This window comes from Staurois parvus, unplaced genomic scaffold, assembly GCF_062004578.1.
Source record: "Staurois parvus isolate SC_StPar_1 unplaced genomic scaffold, SC_StPar_1.0 ptg000117l, whole genome shotgun sequence".
NCBI classification, from domain to species: Eukaryota; Metazoa; Chordata; class Amphibia; order Anura; family Ranidae; genus Staurois; species Staurois parvus.
Genome location: NW_028317913.1, coordinates 873,872 through 896,876, shown reverse-complemented (window position 1 = coordinate 896,876; position 23,005 = coordinate 873,872). Strand labels below are relative to the sequence as shown.

The 23,005-nt window shown below is 40.1% G+C and overlaps 1 protein-coding gene across 4 annotated transcripts in view; it reads left to right on the top strand.

The window, feature by feature from the left end:
* The window catches only part of WDPCP (WD repeat containing planar cell polarity effector), a 470,287-nt gene that overhangs the window by 272,598 nt on the left and 174,684 nt on the right, over positions 1-23,005 (top strand). For all 4 annotated transcript variants that reach the window (XM_089671996.1, XM_089671995.1, XM_089671997.1 and 1 more), the window contains one exon: positions 15,050-15,113. In XM_089671996.1, the coding sequence (XP_089528122.1) occupies positions 15,050-15,113 (64 nt within the window). The remainder of the gene's footprint in view (positions 1-15,049; positions 15,114-23,005) is intronic.

Genomic DNA, 23,005 nt, shown 5'->3' with positions numbered 1-23,005 from the left:
CCACTTAATGCAGAAATATAATGTACATTTTATCTGTGCCTATACCTCTTCCTGTCCTGTCTGTTCCAAAGTTCAGTCATCTGTACATAGCTGTGGGGTCTACTTCTAAAAGCTCCCAATACTTCACCCCATTTTTTTGCCATATCATTAAAGTTGAAGTTCACTGTTTCCATTTAGTATATCTCTTTAGATTTCTCCATTTTTGGACATTTAATCCTCAATTGAAATTCACCTTATATATAAAGTGGGGAAATTGTAGAACAAAAAAAATATTGTATTAGCATAGCACTATAACTTTGATTTATACAAAGGCACAAAGGTGCCTCATCTTTCCTAGAAATCTTGATCAAGAACATCAAGATCTACCCTTGTGATTAAAAAAGGGGAAAGGGATACTGTGATCTCCAAGGGCAACCTCTAGTTTGTGTCTTTCTCTAAATCGGTGAGTGCTACACATTCATTATGCTATAGTTTTTGATCATGAGGATTGGTTTGGTGCAGGATAACTCCATCTCTCCCTTTCTGACAGATGTCACCAGCAATGCACTCAGGATGATTGCCTGACTGTCAGACAGGACCAAAGTGTGAGGCATAGTTGTAGTCAGGATCAGGGCACTGGTAAGGACAGGCATTGGAAGGAGAATCAGAATGTAACCAGAGGCACCAGAATAAAAGCAGTAGTTGGGAAGCTAGCCAAAACTAGTCCAAACTAGAGGGATGACCAAAGTTGCAGATGAATTCTCAATCTCAAAGCAATAAAATCCTTTGCTCAGTGAGTGAATGTACTAAGCCAGATATAAAAGTGAACCCCAGGCACTTAGAAATGAGCATTTTAATAAATGATGTAATCATTAAAGTGTTACTAAACCCACAACAGTAAAATCAGTCTGTATATGCAGTAAAGCATGTTGTTTTACTCACTGTAGGACCTAAGGGGTTAGTCCTGTGCATTGTGTAAAAAGGCTGTTTGATCCGGTCTTCTCTGATCCTCCCCTTCTTCCATAGTCCCCAAGCCATCTGCTGATAGTACAGCGCTCTAGAAGGCACTGTGCACATGCTTTGTTTGGTGTGTATTGTTAGAGAGTTTTTTTTTATTTTTGGGGGGGTGCATGTGATCGCCACAGGGCCAATCAGCACTGTCCAGACGGGGGGGTCGCTGGTCATGCAACCTCATAGGACAGTCAGAGGAGAATTAAAGCTCCTCCAACAAGCTTTGACCAGTACTCAACCAGACACTGATATAAGTCACAAGACTGCTGTATACTGATGATGGGAGTGAATGCAGGGTCCTGGGTTTAGTAACACTTAAACATATTTTCCTGTAGTTTTTAATACAGTTCCTATAGGTATTTTAATCTGTTTTTATTTTAGCTTCCCAAAACTCCCTACACAGCAATAATCGCACTGGGAAAGGAAGCGTCAGTGCTCTGCATTATTTGGGCTCTCCTGTACTCCCAATTGCTATGAGTCTTAGACAAACTCTGAGAAGTATAGATGACTATGGCGCTGCTTCTTTATGCATTGTAATATTGTCTATTACAATGCATAAAGTGTAAGTTCACCTTTTCACAGAAAATTAAAAGGTGAACTAACACCCTACACATGACCATTTTGACCAATCAGAATTGCTCTGATCCATCCCAGAAGCCCTAAGGAAAGAGAGAGAAAAAGAGCAGGGCTTTCAAATCCCCAGACTGTTGCCCTGGCTGTGTGGGCAGTGACAGCTAATCACCAATGGTGTTAAGTGCAGTGGAGATCGCTGCACTTAGTTTTTTTAATTTTTTTCTTTTTTTTATTGTCACCTGGTGATCCTGCCAGTATCACACTTCCTTTTCTGTATCTAAAGAGCTGTAGCATTGTTACTAAAGGATAGGAAGTGTCTCAGGATAACAGACTACTTCCCCTTCTCCTCACGTCCATAACATAGGGGGGCTGTGTTCTTTAGTTCATAGATGTGGCCTATGCAGGGCTGATGAGATTACTTGAGACAATGCACACGCTCACTGGGTTGCTGTCCGGGTCAACAGTTGTTTTTTTTTTTTTTGCACTTTAAACATACTCCTTTTAATAGTATATTTAACAGACCAAATTGGAGCACATAGGAGATAGAATTTACACTTAAAGGATAAGTTGACCTTTTGGACAAAAATAATAAATGCACATTTGTTTGCAGGTAAAAAAAAATTACATTAATTATTTTTGTCCAAAGGAGTCTGGAAAGCATTGCACCATCGATCAGTAGATGACTCCTGCAGACCTGTCAATATATCTGCTTGCTGTATGGGATGTACGGTCAAGCAGATATGCTGGCAGGAAGCTTCAATGAACTACCACAGTGTTTCACAGCACCATGGTAGTTCATTGAAAACGAAAAGCCGACAGCTACTAAGGATGTCGGGACTTGTAGGCACTCCTTCACAGAACACTGAATGAGTGATGCGGCCGTGTGGGTGGAGCTGCGCTGTTTTCAAATCTGACAGATAGATAGTACAGGGGAATTTCTCCCCGCATTATCTGTCACAAGGAAGGGGGGCGGTGGACGTGGCTGCAGCTATAGGAACATCTTACATGTTCCACCCTAAAAACGGGTGGAACATGTAACATGTTCCAAAGGTGAACTTTTCCTTTAAAGGATAAGGTCACCTTTGGGAAAATGTTACATGTTCCACCCGTTTTTTAGGGTGTAACATGTTCCCACCAGTGCAGCAGCTGCCCGTTATTTCCCACCATGACAACTGTACGAGGAGAAGTTCCCCATACTAGCAGTCAGTTTTTTAAAACAGCACGGCCTTTGCAGCCGTTGGCTTGTAGCTCTCAATTAACTACCATGGTGCTGTTGAGCATTGTGGTAGTTCATTGAGTCTACCTTTCAGACTGTATCTGCTTGTCTATATGAGATGTACGAGCAACCAGATACACTGACAATTTGCTGGAGTCCTACATGGCAATGCTTTCCAGGCTCCAAAAAAAAATAGTAATTGCACATTTCTTTACATGCAAAAAAATGGCCATTTATAATTTTTTTTTTAAAGTGGACTTATCCTTTAAGGGTACATACACATGGCACTGGGCCTGTACTCCACTCTGCACAAAACGTTGCATACAGATGCCTTCATCCATGCATGTCTACAGACAGCTGTATGCAGCTCTAGGACATCCAGGAAAACAAAAATACAGGCTGCACAGGTAAATGCTCTCATGTACATGGTGCCTAAACTGCAGTGTGGGAAAGTGAGATCATCTCCTAGCTATGCTGTCTGCAAGGCATGGCTGAACAAAATGTAGGGCAGTCTAAACTTTTCACGTATATGAAATGCGTCTTTAGCTACTTGCCTGGAGTTCAATATTAAACCTAGTGCTTGACTGCTGTTAACTATGCTGCAGGATGGTCCTACTGCAGACCTAAAAATCCACCAGCAGGTGGCAAAAGTGAGCACCTAAGTACAGCTAGAAGAGTTAGAGGAGAGAGATCAGGAGGTAAGCAGCAGTTGGTGGATCTCTACAGCTTGTGATACAAACCTCTCCCTCTTATGTATATGCTTGTGAGTTTTATCCCAGTATGTCACTTCAGTGCTAGTAGTTTATTCACAGGTTCTTCCAGACATTCAGCAATGTTTTTCAGAATTATCAAAGCCAGCATACTATCCTCATATTTCTATGGTCTGAAAGTAGACAATAAATGCTCGCCAAGTCTTTTCAGAAAAATGGTAAAGTAAAAAGTTGCAAATTTTATCCAGACTTTAAATTTATTTAATTTATACTGTGCTCCCCTCTGTTTGTCCGTTACGAGATTTTTATTCTACTCAGATTTAGCATGACTATAATATTGGCGATTATTTCAGTGATTTTAAAAAGGAGATTTACTGAGTTCATATTAAATTTCACAACACTTGTTCATATATTAAATAAACTTTATTTCTTTTATTTACTGTCATGGAACTTGCAATCATCACACTTTATCAATTATCAAATATTGTTCATTGATAAATGGCGATGGTTACCAAGTTTTGTGACAGTAACAAATATAAGGTTTTGTTTATATAAAAGTGTTACTTTTTATTAATTTGTTTTTAAAAAAGCAAATAAATATTTAAAATGTCACTCCAATGCTACATACAACTATGCATTGATCTTACAGTATATGTCCACATTTAGCAGACTAAACTCCTAGTAGTCTCAGATGTCCTCCCAAAGCACCCCAGAGAAGCCACACTTACCTGTCCCTTATCTGCCTAGATTTTTGTGTGTCTTGCTCAGCACCGCACATCCATTTTCTTGAAAATCTCCACCATTGGGTTCTTTATCCATCCATGTACACTGCTTAAAGTGGACTTACACTTAAAATATTGTAACTGATCTAAATAAAGAGTTATTGATTTTCGACTGGAAGTTGTGCTACATGTTCTAATGAAGCACCAGCCATAAACATCAAATGTTTTCAAATTTGAAGGGCCTACCTCTGCTTTCCTAGGTGTGTTTATAACACAGTAGGGAAGCATTAGCAAAGGTCACCCACTCTGATACAGTTGGATGGACAGATTATTTCTATTTAAGAATAGTTTGCGAGCATCAAAAAAATGAAAAGTTGACGGCAGACCCTGTTATGTCTAGTCTGAATAAAGTCACCAGCTATCCATAGTATACACACTGGAGGACTATAAATATTTGTCAAAGCAAGAGTGTTAGAAATAATTTGCATGACTTTAGACCAGAATGGGTGCACCCAGGGCCACTGATGGGGGGGGACCACCGGTCCTTCTCTAGGGGGCCCGGGCACACAGGGCGCCTGGAGAGGGAGGCAGATTGGTTTTTTTTGGGGGGGGGGCTGTCAGGTAGGGTGTATGGGGCCCCGCGATTTCTAACAGCAGCCCCGGGTGCACCACCAGAAAGTCCCACCGGAAATTAAGTTGTATCTTCCTCCCACTTTTTTCCTGCTAGGGAAGGGGTGTCCTTTTCCATTTTTGCATAATGTGTTAAAGAGAGAAAGTTTTGTACTTGAAAGTAATTTACGTAAAAGGAAATGTATTGCCTCCCAAAAATTTTATGTGAAGTTGGGAAAATTTTACTCATAATCCTCTACACCACATATTTTCATGTGTATACCACATTACTTACGTGGTAATTTCACACAACAGGCAGGCATACAGTAATAACACCAGGGTGGGGAAGGTTAGAACCTCTGTCAGATTTGTATTTCTGCCTGTGTCTCTCTTTTTATCAAGTTAATAGAATTTTATCCATTCACATAGTTGAACCAATCCCCTGTGTTTTTCACATGTGGCAAAAAAAGATGGAAAAAGTTAAGGCATGGATATGAACAGTCCTCTTGTTTTCTCAATATATGTATACTGTATACAGCTGTAGAAAAATGTGCAAATGTCTTCTTTCTAATAAATCATAACTTAGCAATTTTTGCCTGTAGCCCAAAAATTCACACTACAAAGTTGTATGTATGTGTGTCACTAGGGCGTTATTAATGATTATTCAAAGGGGAGGCGAGCAGTGTTAGCAAGAAAAAATAGCCTTAAGCATGTAAAGCCTGAAAACATTTGTTTTTTTCTCCCTGTTGCTGTAAGGGATCGGTGTTTTAGCACCAGTCTGATTAATTATCTTGGTCATTGCAGTGAACCCTAATGGAATTTATTGTATCATCAGCATAATTGGGAGTCTTGATCTTTATCTTCCTTTACAGCAGTTGGTTTTATAGATGTTTGTAATACTGAATCATATTATTTTGTGTGTTGTGTTCTGATTTGTTCTTGTTCTTGGAGTACTCATAAGTCCATCAGTCCAGGCGAGATACCGGCAAGTACTTGTGTGACAGAAGATGTGGGCACACTAACCATAGTATATTTCTTAGGTAGATTGGCTACCTGTTTCCTGCCACCATCCAGCCCTGTGTTCATTGCAATGACCAAGATTAGATTAAATATTCTGTAAAGAATCACAGAAAGCCATCCTACATCAGTAAGGTGACCTTACACTAAGCTCTATTGCCCTGTATATCAATGCACTGAGGCCAGTTCAGCAACTCCTATAAATCCAAATTTTCTTCGTTAAAATGTTACTAAACCCAGGACTCTGCATTCACTATATCTGGTCTCCCACAGTACACAAAACATGGAAGTGCAATTATTTTAGTAAATATAAACTGCTAAATACCTTTTTTGATCAGCAGTTAGAGCAGTATTGTGACTTCCATCAGTGTCCAGCCGAGCACTGGTTAAAGCTAGTAGGAGGAGTTTTCATTTTGCTCTAGGAGGATGCAGAACCCCTGACCTCTGGACAGTGCTGATTGGCCCTGTGCTAATCACATGCACTCTCGCAAGAAATAAATACACACCAAACTGAGCATGTGCAGAGTGACTCCACACGTCTCCATCAGAGAGTGACTCCATGTCTTATCAAAAGATAGGAGGACACTGGAGGAAGGGGAGGATCATATAAGTCAGGATCAAACAGCGTTTTTACACAGTGCAGAGGATTAACCCCTTAGGTTCCACAGTGAGTGTAACAAGCATGCTTTACTGCATATACAGACTGATTTTACTGTTGTGAGTTTAGTAACACATAGTTACATAGTTAGTCTGGCTGAAAAAAGACAAAAGTCCATCCAGTTTAACCATTAAAAAAATAAAAAGATATAATCCTATCCCCACAGTTGATCCAGAGGAAGGCAAAAAACCCCAGCAAAGCATGATCCAATTTGCTCCTGCAGGGAAAAAAATTCCTTCCTGATCCCCCGAGAGGCAATTCGATATTCCCTGGATCAACTTTACCTATAAATGTTAGTATCCAGTTATATTCTGGGTATCTAAGAAAGAATCCAGGACTTTTTTAAAACAATCCACTGAGCTGGCCAGAACCAACACTTGAGGGAGTCTATTCCACATTTTCACAGCTCTCACTGTGAAGAAACCTTTCCATGTTTGGAGAATAAATCTCTTTTCCTTCAGACGTAAAGACTGCCCTCTTGTCCTCTGTGATGACCTCAGGGTGAATAACTCTACACCGAGTTCACTATATGAACCACTGTTGTATTATACATGTTGATCATATCCCCCCTTAATCTCCTCTTCTCAAGAGAGAATAAATTCAGTTCCTCTAATCTTTCCTCATAGCTGTGCTCCTCCATGCCTCTTATCAGTTTGCTTGGCCTTCTCTGTACTTTCTCCAGTTCCCCAATGTTCTTTTTGTGAATTGGTGCCCAAAACTGAACTGCATATTCCAGATGAGGTCTTACTAATGATTTGTACCGGGGTAATATAATATCTCTCTCTCTGGAGTCTATACCTCTTAATACAAGGGAGGATTTTGCTCGCTTTAGAAACCGCAGCTTGGCATTGCATGCCATTATTAAGCTTGTGATCTACCTGAACTCCCAGATCCTTCTCCACCATTGATTCCCCCAGTTGTACCCCCCTAGTATGTATGATGCATGCATATTCTTAGTCCCCAAGTGCATAACCTTACATTTATCAACATTAAACCTCATTTGCCACATAGTTGCCCAATTAAACAGTGCATTGAGGTCGGTTTGTAAGTTGGAGACATCCTGGAGGGACGTTATTCTGTTGCACAGCTTAGTGTCATCTGCAGAGACTGTAATGGTATTTTTAATCCCAGACCCTATATCGTTTAGAAATATGTTAAAAAGTAAGGGTCCCAACACTGAACCTTGGGGTACACCACTGACAGCCCTAGACCATGCAGAGTTTGAATCATTAACCACTACTCTTTGAATACGATCTTTTAGCCAGTTTTCTATGCATTTACATACAGATTTTTCCAAGCCGTAGACTTTACTTTACACATTAGCCATGTGTGGGGAACTGTGTCAAACGCTTTTGCAAAATACAAGTATACCACGTCCACCGCCACCCCTCTGTCCAAGGTTTTGCTCACCCCTCATAAAAAGAAATCGGATTTGTTTGACAACTTCTTTTTTCATGAATCCATGCTGTCTGTTGCCTAAAATATTTTTTCCAGCAAGAAATAATTTATGTGGTCTTTTATTAAACTCTCCAATATCTTCCCAACTATATAAGTTAAACTAACAGGTCTGTAATTTCTTGGTAAAGATTTTGACCCCTTTTTAAATATTGGCACCACATTGGCCTTACACCAATCCAGTAGTACTATGCCAGTCATTAAAGAGTCCCTAAAAATGAGAAACAATGGCTTTGAAATGACAGAGCTCAATTCTTTAAGGACACATGGGTGTATGCCATGCAGTCCAGGTGCTTTATTCACCTTTATACTGTCTAAATATTTTTGGATCATATCAATTGTGAGCCAATGTGGATCATCTGGGGCTGTGTCAATACCATGCCCATTATGGACAAGAGCTCCTCCATGCTCCTTTGTATACACAAAGCTGAAGAAGGTATTTAATAAATTTGCCTTCTCTTTGTCCCCAGTCACCCACTTTATTTTGTAAAGGGCCTACATGCTCGGACCGGACCTTTTTACTATAAATATATTTGAAGAATTTTTTGGGGTTGGTCCTGCTATCTTTTGCAATCTGTCATTCATTTTCAATTTTTGCGGCCTTTGAGATTAATTATTTTTTAAGGTATACCTAACCCTAATCACTAAAATGTCACTTAATATTTAGCATATTTAAGTGGAACTAAATCCTCCTATTCTTCAAGCTATCTATCTATCTATCTATCTATCTATCTATCTATCTATCTATCTATCTATCTATCTGCCATTTAAGAGAATGAATGGTTGGTGTTGAGCTGACATCAATACACTGGCAACTGTGACAATATCACCAGAGGCACACCTTGAACGTAGCCTACACTGTGCATGTGCTAGTAGTCAGAAAATGAAAAAAAAAATGAAAGCAGCATAAGTATGTTTAATTAAGGCCTTGTTTACACCATTTTTTTAGCTGTGTTGATTTGGATAGATCAAGGAAGGCTCAATGCAGGGATACATAGAAAACGATTGTTGTGGCTCACACCATAAATGTACAGTGGTGTGTCTTACATAAAAATGCAGCTTGTCTGCATATTTATGCAGCAGATCTCACTGCACATCACCGCAGTGAGTCACAATGAGCTGCTGAGTGGCATAGAGTTGAATGAAGAGTCATTTTGTGACACATCTAAAAAGTAAACACTGCCCTTACACAATGTATAGTTTTTGCTGTGCCAAAGTGCATAATAATAATAAAATCCTCTCAGCTTGCAATCAAAAAGTGATAAAATAAGTCAAACATGCATCTAAAATGCTTAAATCAAGTGTCTGTGATTAAAGTCCATCAGGATCGTGCCAAAACAATCAGTCCTCCACCACAGGAAACTGAAGACGTCCGGTCACGCTGCGGGTGCTATAAGCGAGCTTTGTCATAGGCTTCTATGGAGGTTTTGAAAATGCTTTGAAGTACCAAGAAAGCGACAAGGGGTATAATTTTTGAAGCAAAGCAAACACAACGTGTAATAGGACTGTAAGCTAACCATTTTATTTACTGACAGGGGCTTTGACTGGCATTGAGAGCGCTTCAAAAAGAAGTGACCAGTGCCACATTTTGAAGCATGTGTAAACGAGCCCTTAAGGTGTTTATATAAAAAATACACTTTTATTCACATAATATTTAAAAAACTGTACAGATCCATTATCCTTTTCCAAAAGTACAATAGAATCACATTGCAAACAATTTCCCTCCTTCGAGAGACTACCACATAAGTAGTTACCCCCTCCTGCTCTGTACAAATATATATCAATTAATCCAGGGGTTCAATTTCTTGTATTTGTACAGAAGTCTCCTATCACAGCGTGTTTCACATACTGTATCTAGCGTCATCTGCAAAGGAAGAAGAGAAAGACATTACACCAATGTGTTGGCCCAGGGGTGTCCAAACTTTTTTCAAAGAGGGCCAGATTGGATGAAGTGAACATGGTGGAGGGCCGAACATTTTTTCGAACATTTTTTGAACCATTACAATTAAATGCAAATAAATTATTTTATGCCAAGTTAATTGCAAACGACATACTTTTCATTTCATAACATTAAGATCAACTGACAGCTGAGTTTTCACAATGTATCGAAAATTAATTTAAAAAAAACTTACCTGCACTAATGTGAAGGGTGAAAAAGGTAGCTGGAGCTGAAGTCTCTGCTCAGCAGCCGGGAGGGGAAGAGAAACACACTTCACGCTGGAAGCCCGGCCCTGACGTCACCGCCCTCTGTCGCTCCCAGCGCGGCGCAGTCACGCATGCGCAGTGCTCTCAAGCAGAAGACTGTCTGCCACAGAAGGGAGGGCCGTGCGACAGCCGCATTTACACAGACCAGGGAGAACGCACCGCAGTCAGGCATGCGCACTGCCCTCTGCTCTCAAGCAGAAGACTGTCTGCCATAGAAGGGAGGGCCGTGGGAGGGCCACATTACACAGAGCAGAGAGGGCTGTTGGAGGGCCGTATTAAACCGACCCCCGGGCCGTAAATGGCCCGCGGGCCGGACTTTGGACATGCCTGTGTTGGCCAATTATCCACATTACTCATTGTATGCATGGCTCAAGATATTCCTCATGTCCCCCTTAAATTCACATACAAGAAGACAAGGGAAGAAAAAAATCCCTCTGGTACAACAACAACTGGATGCTGCGACTGGCATGCACAAGGATTTTATGTCCTAATATTTTGCATTGGTATCACTGCCAATGCTGGTATGCTTCCGCAGCCATCCACAGAAATATTAGAGGAAGGGATCAGCTACCTGTAAGGGACTTCGGTGATTGAAAACGAGTCTAATCAGAAGTAAATTTTGAAATTTTAGTGCAATATAAACATGTTATGCAGTCAAATAATACATATACAGTATATACTGTATGTATGGGTTTGTACATTAGATCTGAAAGAGAGAGATTTAAGATAGTAAGAGGGATTTGGTTTCAAAAGAGGGACAATCCCTACACATGAGGGACAAATGGGAGCTATACACAGAACCTTAGTAAACTAAATGTCATATAATTAGGTTTGAGATCTACTTTAAAATGTATGTAAACGCTACCAGTGAACTTCTCTTATTTGCTCTGTTTTGGTCTGTTAAATACACCATTGATACATCTGCAAAACCATACCTGGTGGTTCTGCCAGAAATTCATTTAGCTTCTAACTTCCCATGCTTTCTGCAGTATTATCTTAAGTATTGTTAGTAGTCATTCCCAATTCACTCTTATGAACTAGAGAACAGCGTCCCACTATGTTATGGAGATGAAGTATGTTAATTATACCTTTGTTACATCTGTTCAAGAAGGGCAAAACCTATTGTTCCTGCCCGAAATTCAACGAGCTTCTAGTTCAGGGGTGCTCAACCTTTTGAAGAGCCATTGGCTCCTGCTGCTGTCAATTACAGCCAATGAGAAAAGAGAAGGGGAGGAATGGCAACACAGAGCACAGCTCGGGAACTAGTCTAGCTTGGGTGCCCCCATAGTAAGCTGCTTGCTCTGGGGGCACTAGGCAGGAGGGAGGGGCCAGGAGCACCAATGAGGGACCTGAGAAGAAGAGGATCGGGGCTGCTGTGTACAAAACCACTGCACAGAGCAGGTAAATATGACATGTTTTTGGTAACTAGTAGTGGGCTACAATGAAATGAAATGGTTCAAAATTTAGAATTTTATTTTGAATAGCATAATGATCATTTGTGCTTTGGCATAGACTTCTATTATATCTTGTAGGTGTGTTGCACTTTCTGAAAGTCCACTAAAACTGCTGCATTCAGGAGTTTTGGTGTTCTTTCAGAAAACACAACAAACCTGCAGGATATAATAGAAGTCTATAGCTCAGTGCAGCTAACCCACAGGATAGCTGCAGGAGCACTTTTTAAAAGTTAATATGCACATTGCAAAATTGTGGTGTATAATAAATTATTATAAGTATATTTTCATCTTTCAGCTTCTGCTGATATCACTAGGCTGATAGAAAGGTCCCAGACGAAGTGCACTTGGTATCACTCTGTCTGGGACAGGAGTCGGTGCTACAGAGGAAGCATTGGATTATGCAGCTCCTGCTCCTTCTGCGAACACTTGCTTCCTCTGCTGCTGGTTCCATGTACTCTAATGCTCTGGGATGTCGGGTCAGTAGCAAGCAATCTGGGCTTGCCAACACGCCATGCCAAGAGCATGAGGTTGCGGGCCACATTTGAGGGCCACAGGTTGAGCACCCCTATTCTAGCCTATGGAGATGAGAGGAAGTTATAGTTTTGTAGTTTTAACTCACTTTCTCTTCTGGGTGACAATACCACTCCTTCATAGATAAATTACAGTGAGGTCTTGTCACCCTCTTAAACACGACAAGTGTTTCTGGCAGAATCACCTGGTACAAATAAAGAGATACATTTTCTATGTTCAGTAAACCTCTATGATTCCTCTCAACAGTTTTGATTTTGAGGAGAATATGTGTGAAGACCACCACATGCTTTTATGGTTAATTGAGTAGAGGATCAGTTGCAGTAAACGCAAAATAACGTCTCAAGTCTTATTGATGTAGCTGTGTGTGTTTTTGCTGTACTATCTATATCTGGAATCCCCTACTGTATAAAAAGCATTCAGCTAAAGAGGGAGAGAAAGCCTCTGGTAAACAAGTCCATGATCCAGGCAATGCATCATTAAACTTAATGCTTCTACTGCCATTTCTTTTTGTTCCCTTCTTGACATGTTTGTACCAAGTGAGCAGCTGATCTTGGTTTTAGCAGGGATTTCCCTTATCTTCTTTAAGAGATTTCATGGTTTTGAGATTTCCCCTTCCACAGATGTAGTTTTCACAAAAGCAAGATTCTCTCAACAAAGACCCAAGACTGTGCTGGAGACAAGTATGTAGTGTTACTACTTAAAAGACATTTAAGCAGAAACACAGAGAAAAAGTAAAGAACTGGGACAGCATCTACTTTGTTGTCTTTGGAGAGTAGCCCTTATTCTGACTATTATTTCTCAAAGTTCTTCTAATAAGGCAATACACATATCATACACATAGCAATTATATGTTCTTATTGAATTTGGCTACTATTGATTCTTTTCACCATTTGGATCATTTTTATTTTTCTGACATTGTAAGTGATCAAACTAATAAGTTTCTTGTCAAACCATTGGTTGAGAAACTGTGCTGTATGTTATTTTATATCTGACAGGTCCTCTTTAAGCTGCCCATGGGTATGCAGTATATTATGTATTGATAATCAGGTGAGAGACCATGTCAATTCCTCTATTGGTCCTTGAACAATAAATATATTGGAACTGACAAGGGAAAGTATTAGGAGGTTTCTCAACCAGTGATTTGACAATAAACTTAGCCACATTAATCTGATCACTTACAGTGTCAAATGTCAGGGAAAAAACTGGTGGAAAGAATCAATAGTAGCTAAATTCAATAGGATCATAGAATTGATATGTGTCTGAGCAGTGAAGAAAGTATATCTAAAGCTTAAATTCTTTCTTATTTTTTTCTTTTTATTTTCAAAAGTGAAATTGTTGACATCCTTGTAAGGTCTTTATTGCTACCTTCATCCCCACTTGGGAAACTAGCCCTTTTTATTTCTCCTGATATTTATCGCTGGGACAGAAAGTGGTGAGAATCCAAACTGTTACAGTTGTCACCAGAGCAGAAATGAAGGGGAAAGCTTCTTGATTTCCCCTTACTTTGGAAAGGTTGTGTCCCAGATGTTATACTGTCCCCAAGATAGGAAGTGAGGGGGAATCAACCCAGTGGGAAACAGACATCTAAAAACTACCTATCCAAAAAAATTTTTATCTTTAGATGTAGCCTAAAGTGTTTTTAGAAAATTTTGCAGTCCTGCACAAGTTCAGGAAGGCTGATTGAATGCTGGATTTCCAGCAGGACTGTTTGACAGAAGCCAGTTATTAGACAGGCTTCTGTTGAACAGTCACCGGTACACAAGAACCGAAAGTCGGCCAGTTCAGCAGGATTTTCAGTCAGTGTATACATTAACATACAAATACAACTAACAGCTTCTAAATCTTTAGCCCTTTGGTAGGACAGACAGTGCAAGTTGAGTTTACAACTGACCGTTACATTTGCCAGCACAGCAGACAGGGAAAATGGAAATACGCAGCTCATGTGAATGAGAACATGTAACAGGTATAAAGTAGGTATTAGCGTCATTTAGCTGCAAAAGTGGGAATGCATTTTAAGGAATGGCTGTGGTGATATCATTTAGTTTTGTTCCATCAAGGGAAACAAAATCATCATTATTATTATTTTTCATCGACAGTCAAGGAAATAGTCATAATTATGGCATGGATTTATGGAAATGTAAACAGTAGGGGGTAAAACAAAGAATTGTCATAGCAAGCTACTTATGTTTCAGTCATGGGATCATAAAGTAATTTCTCTGTAATTGATAGTCTTTTGCGTTCATAGAATGCAACAGATTATACAGAAATTTTAGAACAAGGTTTAAGAGGAAAGAGAGGAAAAATAAGAACAACTTTTCTTTTTGCTTTTGTTTCTCTAGGGCTGCTATTTCTGATCTCCTTCTGATAATGCTAATTGATAATGCTAGTCGACTGGCTGTTATGCTTATCCTTTGGCATCATGACTTTCTTATCAAGCATTCAGCTTAGCAAAGCCTGTGAATAGTTAGAAGCCCTTATTTGCATACTTCCGGGTTCTTGACTAGTAATAAATAAAAAGGTTTAAGTGATAGTTAGGCAACAAGCAATTCTAGAAGTAGATGTTAGCAATGCCAATCCCTATATTTCTCTAATGTCAGGTTTTATTTAAAACCTACAGTATATAGCCTGATTTTATGATGCAGCAAAATATACAAATGTGATTAGCATAGAGCAAAGTTATATGCTCAAATCCAAACCCCTTGAAGTGTTATCTTGGTTAAAAAAATGCCTGCTAACATTGCAAAGAAATGTTCTCAAATTATTTTAGAAGAGATGCAGCTCTAAACAGTTTTCAGATGTAAGATGAAATGTTCACATCAACGCTTTGTATTTTTAAGGACTGTTTAACCATCTGTCCTTTGTATATACTGTCATTCCAAAATATTACCAAACTTTTTCTTCATTTGCAGACACCAGAGATTTGAAAAGGCGTTCCTGCTTGCAGTGGACATTGGTGCCCGTGACCTTTTCATGGTACATAAATTTTAAATTAAATTAATAATTATTTTGCAGTTTTTATATTTGAATTTGCTAAAATGTATCTGGTCTCCACTAACAGATTGCTGAAGGTCAACTACACCAAAAACTGTTATAGTAATGGGTGAAAGGCTCATTATCCTTTTATATCTTCAAAAGTCTCCAATTGCATGATTTCTCTGTTATTTGTGTCTCCACCCTCTCCCACAAGGACAAAGCACTGGTCATACAAAAGCCAGTTTTTCAGAGGAGTTAAGTCAGCGATAGACAGTTCGAATTTCATTCTGCCTATGCACAGGCTGGTTGTACAGAAGTTGATCTATCGATTGACTTTAGTACAAGTAGCCTGTCGGATTTTTTTTCCTTGTTTGTATGATTACTGTCGCCAGCAGTAATCATTGCATTCTGACGGTAGGGAAAGAGATTCCCCGATCAACACTACATTGCAAGTTGAAGGAAAGTAATTTGCTTAATGTATGACCAGCTTTAATTAATAAGTACTCAATTAAAATAAAGTTATTTATCATTTTAGTTTGTCATTGCTGTGGCCATTGGGTGTGAGCTTTCTTATAGGGGATGTCTAGGAATGTTAATGGTGTCTAAGCAGTACTCTGAAAATTAATCTCTTTTTGAAAAATAGGAGTGTGTTGAGCCTCATAACTATATATCTGCATTGTGAGATCATAAAAGTTACTGTTCCTCCAACTACTAATCTCACAAGATTGGGAGTGATATTTAGGGATGTCAGTACTGTGCTGCTCACTGCCCCCCTTGCTGGAGAGGAAGCTGTACCTGAGAACCTGCAGTACAAGGATGCCCATGCTTCTGTTTCTCCATTCTGTATCTTCTCTGCTTCTGAGCTTTTTAACCTCTCCTGCTGTTTGATTATTCTTTCATGAAATAACCAGTCACCAGAGGGGTTAGCTCTGACACGAGGAAGCAAAGCCCTGTCTCTCTGCCAAGATTGCCCCAGTAGTTTTCACTTAGCTTAGTGAATGTGGTGAAAAATCACGTGCCAGGATATATAATATTGCCAAAAGGACTGGGACACCCCTCCAAACCATCAAATTTAGGTGTTCCAATCACCTCCATGGCCACAAGTGTATAAAATCAAGCACCTAGGCATGCAGACTGCTTCTACAAAGATATCTGACAGAATAGGTCGCTCTCAGGAGCTCAGTGAATTCATGCGTGGTACTGTGATAGGTTGCCACCTGTGCAAGTCCATCCGTGAAATTTTCTTGCTACTATATATTCAACAGTCATCTGTTAGTGGTATTATAAAAAAGTGGAAGCAACTGGGAACAACAGCAACACATTCACGAAGTGGTAGGCCACATAAGATGACAGAGCGGGGTCAGTGCATGCTAAAGAGCACATAAGTCGCCAACTGTCTGCAGAGTCAATAGCTAAATTCCTCCAAACTTCATGTGGCCTTCAGATTAGTAAAAAAAAAGTGTGTAGAGAGCTTCATGGAATGGGTTTCCATGGCCGAACAGCTGCATCCAAGCCTTATATCACCGAGTGCAATGCAAAGCGTTGGATGCACTGGTGTAAAGCATGCCACCACTGGAGTGTAGAGCAGTGGAGACATGTTCTCTGGAATGATGAATTACGCTTTTCTGTCTGGAAATCCAGTGGTCGTGTCCAGGAATGGACTGACAACTCATGAGGCCCCCAGGCAATAGGGGATCATGGGGCCCCTGTGTCCTTGCCCAAACTCAAAAAAGCCTATGAAAACGGTACCAGGGGCATCTCATGGGGCCCCTTACTGACCCCGGGCCCTCAGGCAGTGCCCGAATTTCCAAATGGTCAGTCCGCCCCTGGTCGTGTCTGGGTTTGGTGGTTGCCAGGAGAACGGTACTTGCATGACTGCATTGTGCCAAGTGTAAAGTTTGCTGGAGGAGGGATTATGGTGTGGGGTTGTTTTTCAGGAGTTGGGCTTGGCCCCTTAGTTCCAGTGCAGGGAACTCTTTGGTGTCAGCATACCAAGACATTTTAGACAATTTCATGCTCCCAACTTTGTGGGAATAGTTTGGGGATGGCCCCTTCCTGTTCCAACATGACTGCGCATCAGTGCACAAAGAAAGGTCCATAAAGACATAGATGAAGGAGTGTGGGGTGGAGGAATATGACTGGCCTGCACAGAGTCCTAACCTCAACCCGATAGAACACCATTCCCATGCCATTAAAGTTCGTGTGCATGTAAAGGCAGGCATCCCAATACTTTTGGCAATATAGTATATATATTTATTTATTTATTTTTCTTGTACATGGGTGTGATTGGTGAAAGTCAACAAAGATTCACATCATTCCTTACCCTAAATTCTCTATTCCCTCATTGCCTTGCAGTAAAAAAAAGCATTTTTGCATCTAGTAAATCAATCCCATGGTGGGAAACAAGGCAGGGTAAGTCAGTAAAGCTACTTTCACACTGATCAGTAGCAAAAATGTATATGCATTTTTTCTGGGTTTGCGATGCGCTTTTTTACAGGACATGTAACTCAAAAACCACACCAAAATGCAACGTGGGTGCATTTGTGGATGTGTTTTTGCTGCGCTTTCCATTTCTCTTAATGGGGTGGTGCATTTTTGGTGCATTTTTTAACTGCACCGAACTTGGACCAAAAATACAGCAAGCAGAATTTAAGAAAAAGGCAGTGGACCCACAATGGATCAGTGTGTAGAGTTTCATAGGTTTACATGGTCACACATTTTTCTTTTTTTCTTTTTTTTACGCAAAAACGGAAGAAAAATGAATTCGAGTAAAAGGAGGCTAATGGGGAAAATATTTGTTGTAGAAAACCTACAGACAATACTGTGATTAGTCATTTGCCCTCTGCTTCCTTTTTTTGTGCACAACTTTCATAGTACAGTACTGGTCCTCATTAATATTTCAGTAGTCACCTATGGCAGAATCCAGTTTCACATTTATTTTGAACTTTTCAGAAACCCACATCTGTGTGGAGGAACAACAGTAGAAAACATGATTCTTGTGAAATCCACATCTTCCTTTCATGTTTCTAGGGTGGATGAGTAAGTGAAAGTTGATTAGGTCGTCAAGACAACACAGATAGTTCTTTCAGATTGTTTCAGTCACATAAGTGGTATTAATAAACATGTTACTCCATGAACACTGTAAAAGCCTTTATTAATTAATATTGTAATAAATATATAATCCATTCCTTTATGTACTTGTATAATATCAAATATATCTTTTTTCTAATTAAACTATGCGCCCCCTACCCGGACATGCGAAATCGTGTATATATACATGATTTTGCGCACCCGTGCCGCCCTGTAGCAGTATTTCTGTTATAGGGCGGTCGGGAAGCGGTTAAATTTAGTTTAGGTTTCAATGAAGGTAGCATTAACAGTAAATTAAATTTCAGGTTTTAATGAAGGTAAAATCTAGGTATTTGTTCCCAAATGAGTTAATAAACTGTGTTTTCCTAAATGTGTTTTAATCCGCAACACTGTTCTATCGAAACAACTGGTACCCCTTACAGTCAACTTTACAGTTAAATTTAGTTTAAGTTTCAATGAAGACAGCATTTAAATTTAGTTTCAGGTTTTAACAATGGTTTCCATGTATTGCCTGTGTTCCCAAATGTGTTATTAGACCATGTTCTCCTAAATACTGGTTTCCTCTACAGCATTTTTCCATAGAAACAGCTGGTACACTTTACAGTCAACAAATTTAGTGTCCCCAGCTGTTAGGCATTTAAAAATGTTCCGAGGTGTCTGTTTAATACTATTGAAGAGTCACTTTCTGTAGACTTATGCTGGTACTTTTTAGAAGAATAATGTTCCAACATGGACCTCTAGAAGTTTTACATTTCTTCCCCTCTTTGTCCCACCCACCAAATTAGCTACAAAGTCAAATTAACCATTTCTTTAAAGCCATGTGGAGAAAGACCCACATGGGGCTCTTGTTTCAGAGAACCCCACTGCATAATGTCCTAGCAAGGTTGAATGGATTGGCCAACAGTGCCTCTCCTTTGCACACAGCATGTTGCTGTTATGCAGCCAACTGTACAGGCTTCTGAATAACAATAGACTCTAAATCATTACAAAACCTCTTCAGGAATGTGTTTGCTTTCCTCTTTTACATAATGAACACGTTATAGTTTTAATGGAGTTATTAACAGTGGACGCTAATAATGTTTATCCTTTAAAGTCACTTGACCCGCTGGATTGATCTGGCAGTTTAAATTATTAGTTAAGTTTAACTAAGAACCTTTGCTTTCAAGGGCTTGAAAATTGCTCACCAATTGTATGTTAGAAACACAATGAGAACCAATCTGATATTTTCTTTTTTAAAGCAGTAACTGCCGAAGTGCTCTTCATTGCTCACTTTAATCACTCGATACATTGTGTTTTCAGCATATATTTAGTGTATTTGAAACTGGAATTGTCTGAACTTTTGGCAGTGTTTACACTTTCTTCTAAACTGTCATATTTCATGCTTACTTTCTCAAAGTGCTATCTGTGCAAAGGCAATATATATATATATATATATATATATATATATATATATATAAATTAGAAAAAAAAATATATATATATATATATATATATATACAGTTGTGTTCAAAATAATAGCAGTCAGACATCACTAACCTGATCAATCACTGTTTTTGGTAGAAATGATATTTCTACATGGCAAATAATTTACTAGCAGGTGTAGTAGAGTAATAGAAATCCAAGAGACCCAACAGTCATGACATGCATGCTGCTGATTCTGTGTAATTGAATCACTAATTGAAAGGGGCATGTTCAAAATAATAGCAGTGTGGAGTTCTATTAGTGAGGTCATTCATTCTTTGAAAAACAGGTGGCAATTATTGCCCTTATTTAAGGAAGGAAGGCAGCAAATGTTGTACATGCTGGTTACAGTGCATTTCTCTCTGAAATTCTGAGGAAATGGGTTGTTCCAGACATTGTACAGAAGAACAGCTTACCTTGATTAAAAAGTTGATTGGAGAGGGGAAAACATATAAAGAAGTGCAGAAAATTATAGGCTGCTCAGCTAAAATGATAGCAAATGCTTTAAAATGGCAACCAAAACCTGAAAGACGTGGCAGAAAGCTAAAAACTACCATTCGAATGGATAGAAGAATAGCCAAAATGGCAAGGACTCAGCCAACAATCAGCTCCAGGAAGATCAAAGAAGGTCTAAAGTTACCTGTGAGTACTGTTACAAGTACAAGACGCCTATGTGAAGCCAAGCTATCTGCAAGAAGCCCCCGCAAAGTCCCACTGTTGAAAAAAAGACGTGCTGAAGAGGTTACAATTTGCCAAAGAGCACATTGACTGGCCTAAAGAGAAATGGCGCAACATTTTGTTTACTGATGAAAGTAAGATTGTTCTTTTTGGGTCTAGTGGCCGGAGACAGTTTGTCAGACGATCCCCAAACACTGAATTCAAGCCACAGTACACTGTGAAGACAGTGAAGCATGGTTGCGCAAACATCATGATATGGGGATGTTTCTCATACTACGGTGTTGGGCCTATTTATCGCATACCAGGGATCATCGATCAGTTTGAATACATCAGAATACTTGAAGAGGTCATGCTGCCTTATGCTGAAGAGGAAATGCCCTTGAAATGGGTGTTCCAACAAGACAACGACCCCAAACACACCAGTAAACGTGCAACATCTTGGTTCCAGACCAACAAGATTGACGTTATGGAGTGGCCAGCCCAATCCCCGGATCTTAATCCAATAGAAAACTTGTGGGGTGACATCAAAAATGCAGTTTCTGAGGCAAAACCAAGAAATAGAGAAGAACTGTGGAATGTAGTCCAATCATCCTGGGCTGGAATACCTGTTCACAGGTGCCAGAAGTTGGGTGACTCCATGCAACACAGATGTACAGCAGTTCTCAGAAACAGTTTATATAGTGAATGTTTGAGTTTATAAAGAAGAATACAAACACTGCTATTTTTTTGAACAGTCTAATATTCACTTTTCTTCAATTTTTTTAGAGGAACAACACAAATTTGATATATTTTTCTTCGTGTTTTGATTTGGAATAGAATGTGTAGTGTTCCCAATACATTTGTGTGTATGGAAATAAAAGCTATTAGAAGTATTTTGAGCTTTATTCACTTTTCTCAACACACTGCTATTATTTTGAACACAACTGTATATATATATATATATATATATATATTGTGACAGTGTGGCGATCTGTCACGATATAAAAACCATATTTTACCCGGGATTCTCAACAAGGCAGGTTGAGGGGCTCCAGGGTACTTGTGTGATGCAGAGGAAAGTGGCTTTTCACTTTCCTCATGTCTTTGTAAAGTCCATTTTGGGACCTGGAGTCTGGAGATTTTGGAAAGTGAAAAAAGTGATTTGGGAAGGATGAAATCTCCAATCCTGGGACCAGGTTTTGGGAATGGCCAGGAGACTGATTGGTCAGGTGTGCATGGCTCTCTTCTAGAGTCAGGACCAGGGTTCTGGGCTCCACCCCAGCAGACAGGAGGTCACTGCCTTGGAGTCAGGAGGGCTTCACCTAGGAGAGGTGGAAGCCAGAGTAGCTGTGTGCGAAACAGCCATTTGGAAAAGAGACTGCAGGAGACAGACATAAGCCTGAAGTGGAAGGCCAGAGGAGGATTGTTTGTATAAGCCAAGAAGCTAAAAGTCGGTTTTAGAAGAATGACTTGCTGAAAACCCCTGTGAGGGAAATTGTTTGCTTTGGATTTATGGAACTTTTCCTTTAAATAAAAAGAAAGCGAGTTGCTCTGTGCTTTAAAAAGCTCTACCACTTGATGTGAGTTCCCACAATATATATATATTGTGGCAGTGCGGTGTCCTGCCACGGCCAAAATAAAGCTGAAAACCCTGGATTCTCAACCAGGCAGGTTGAGGGGCTCCAGAGAGTTGATGGATTGCAGAGGAAACTGGCTTTTCAGTTTCCTCATTTGTTCATTAAGTTTGTTTTGGGATCTGGAGCCTGGAGATTTCAAAGAGATCTGGGAGGGATGAAATCTCCAATCCGGGGTCCGTGTTTTGAGAACCCCCAGCACACTGATTGCACAGGTGTGTGCAGGGCTTTTTGTAGAGGCCTAACCATGGTTCTGGGCTCCACCCCGGCAGACGGAGTCAGGAGGGCTCCAGCCTGGCAGACGGGAGGTCTCTGCCTTGGAGTCAGGTGAAAGCCAGACTAGCTGTGTGCTAGTGGCCATAATTTGGGAAGACTCTGCAGGAGACAGAGTTAAAACTGTGTACAAGCCAGGAGGCTGAATCTTTGTTGGTATTTCTTGATGGTGGATACCCCTGCGTGGGAAGCATTTGTGTTATTTGAACTTTCTTTAAATAAAAGTGGGCAAAAAAGCCCTTAAAGAAGCGAGTTGCTGTGTGCTTAAACAAGAAAAGCTCTACCAGTTGTAGCGAGTTCCCACATATGGTGGAGGATGCGGGCAGAACTAGAGGTCCCAGCAATGAAGTAAGTTCATGTGTTGAACTGTGTTTGGTGCATGACTCTGCACTATCTGTGTGTGCAGGTGAGGAGATCCTGCAAGAGAAAAGGAACTTGCCTTAAAGAGACAGTGCTCCATTGTGTTGCTGGACTGTGCAAAATTGTTGTAGAGTGACTGCAAGTATGAGGCATGCAAAAAGAAAGGACATTATTCTAAGGCGGGAAGATTCCCCAGTTTTTGAGTCTGCTGTAGAGTGGGGTCAGCGCCTTCTGGCAGCAGTGAACCCAGTTAAAGGGGAAGTGCATGCTGTTGCCCCTGGCAATGCTGGTGAAAGGAAATCCGCTTTCTTGGTGCAGAATCCTATACTTGAAAGAGGATGCAGTGTTGGAAGTCCGGCCAAGATACTGCTGCAAGAGCGCTGTTTGCGGTGCAGTGAATGGGGGCACACTGTCTCC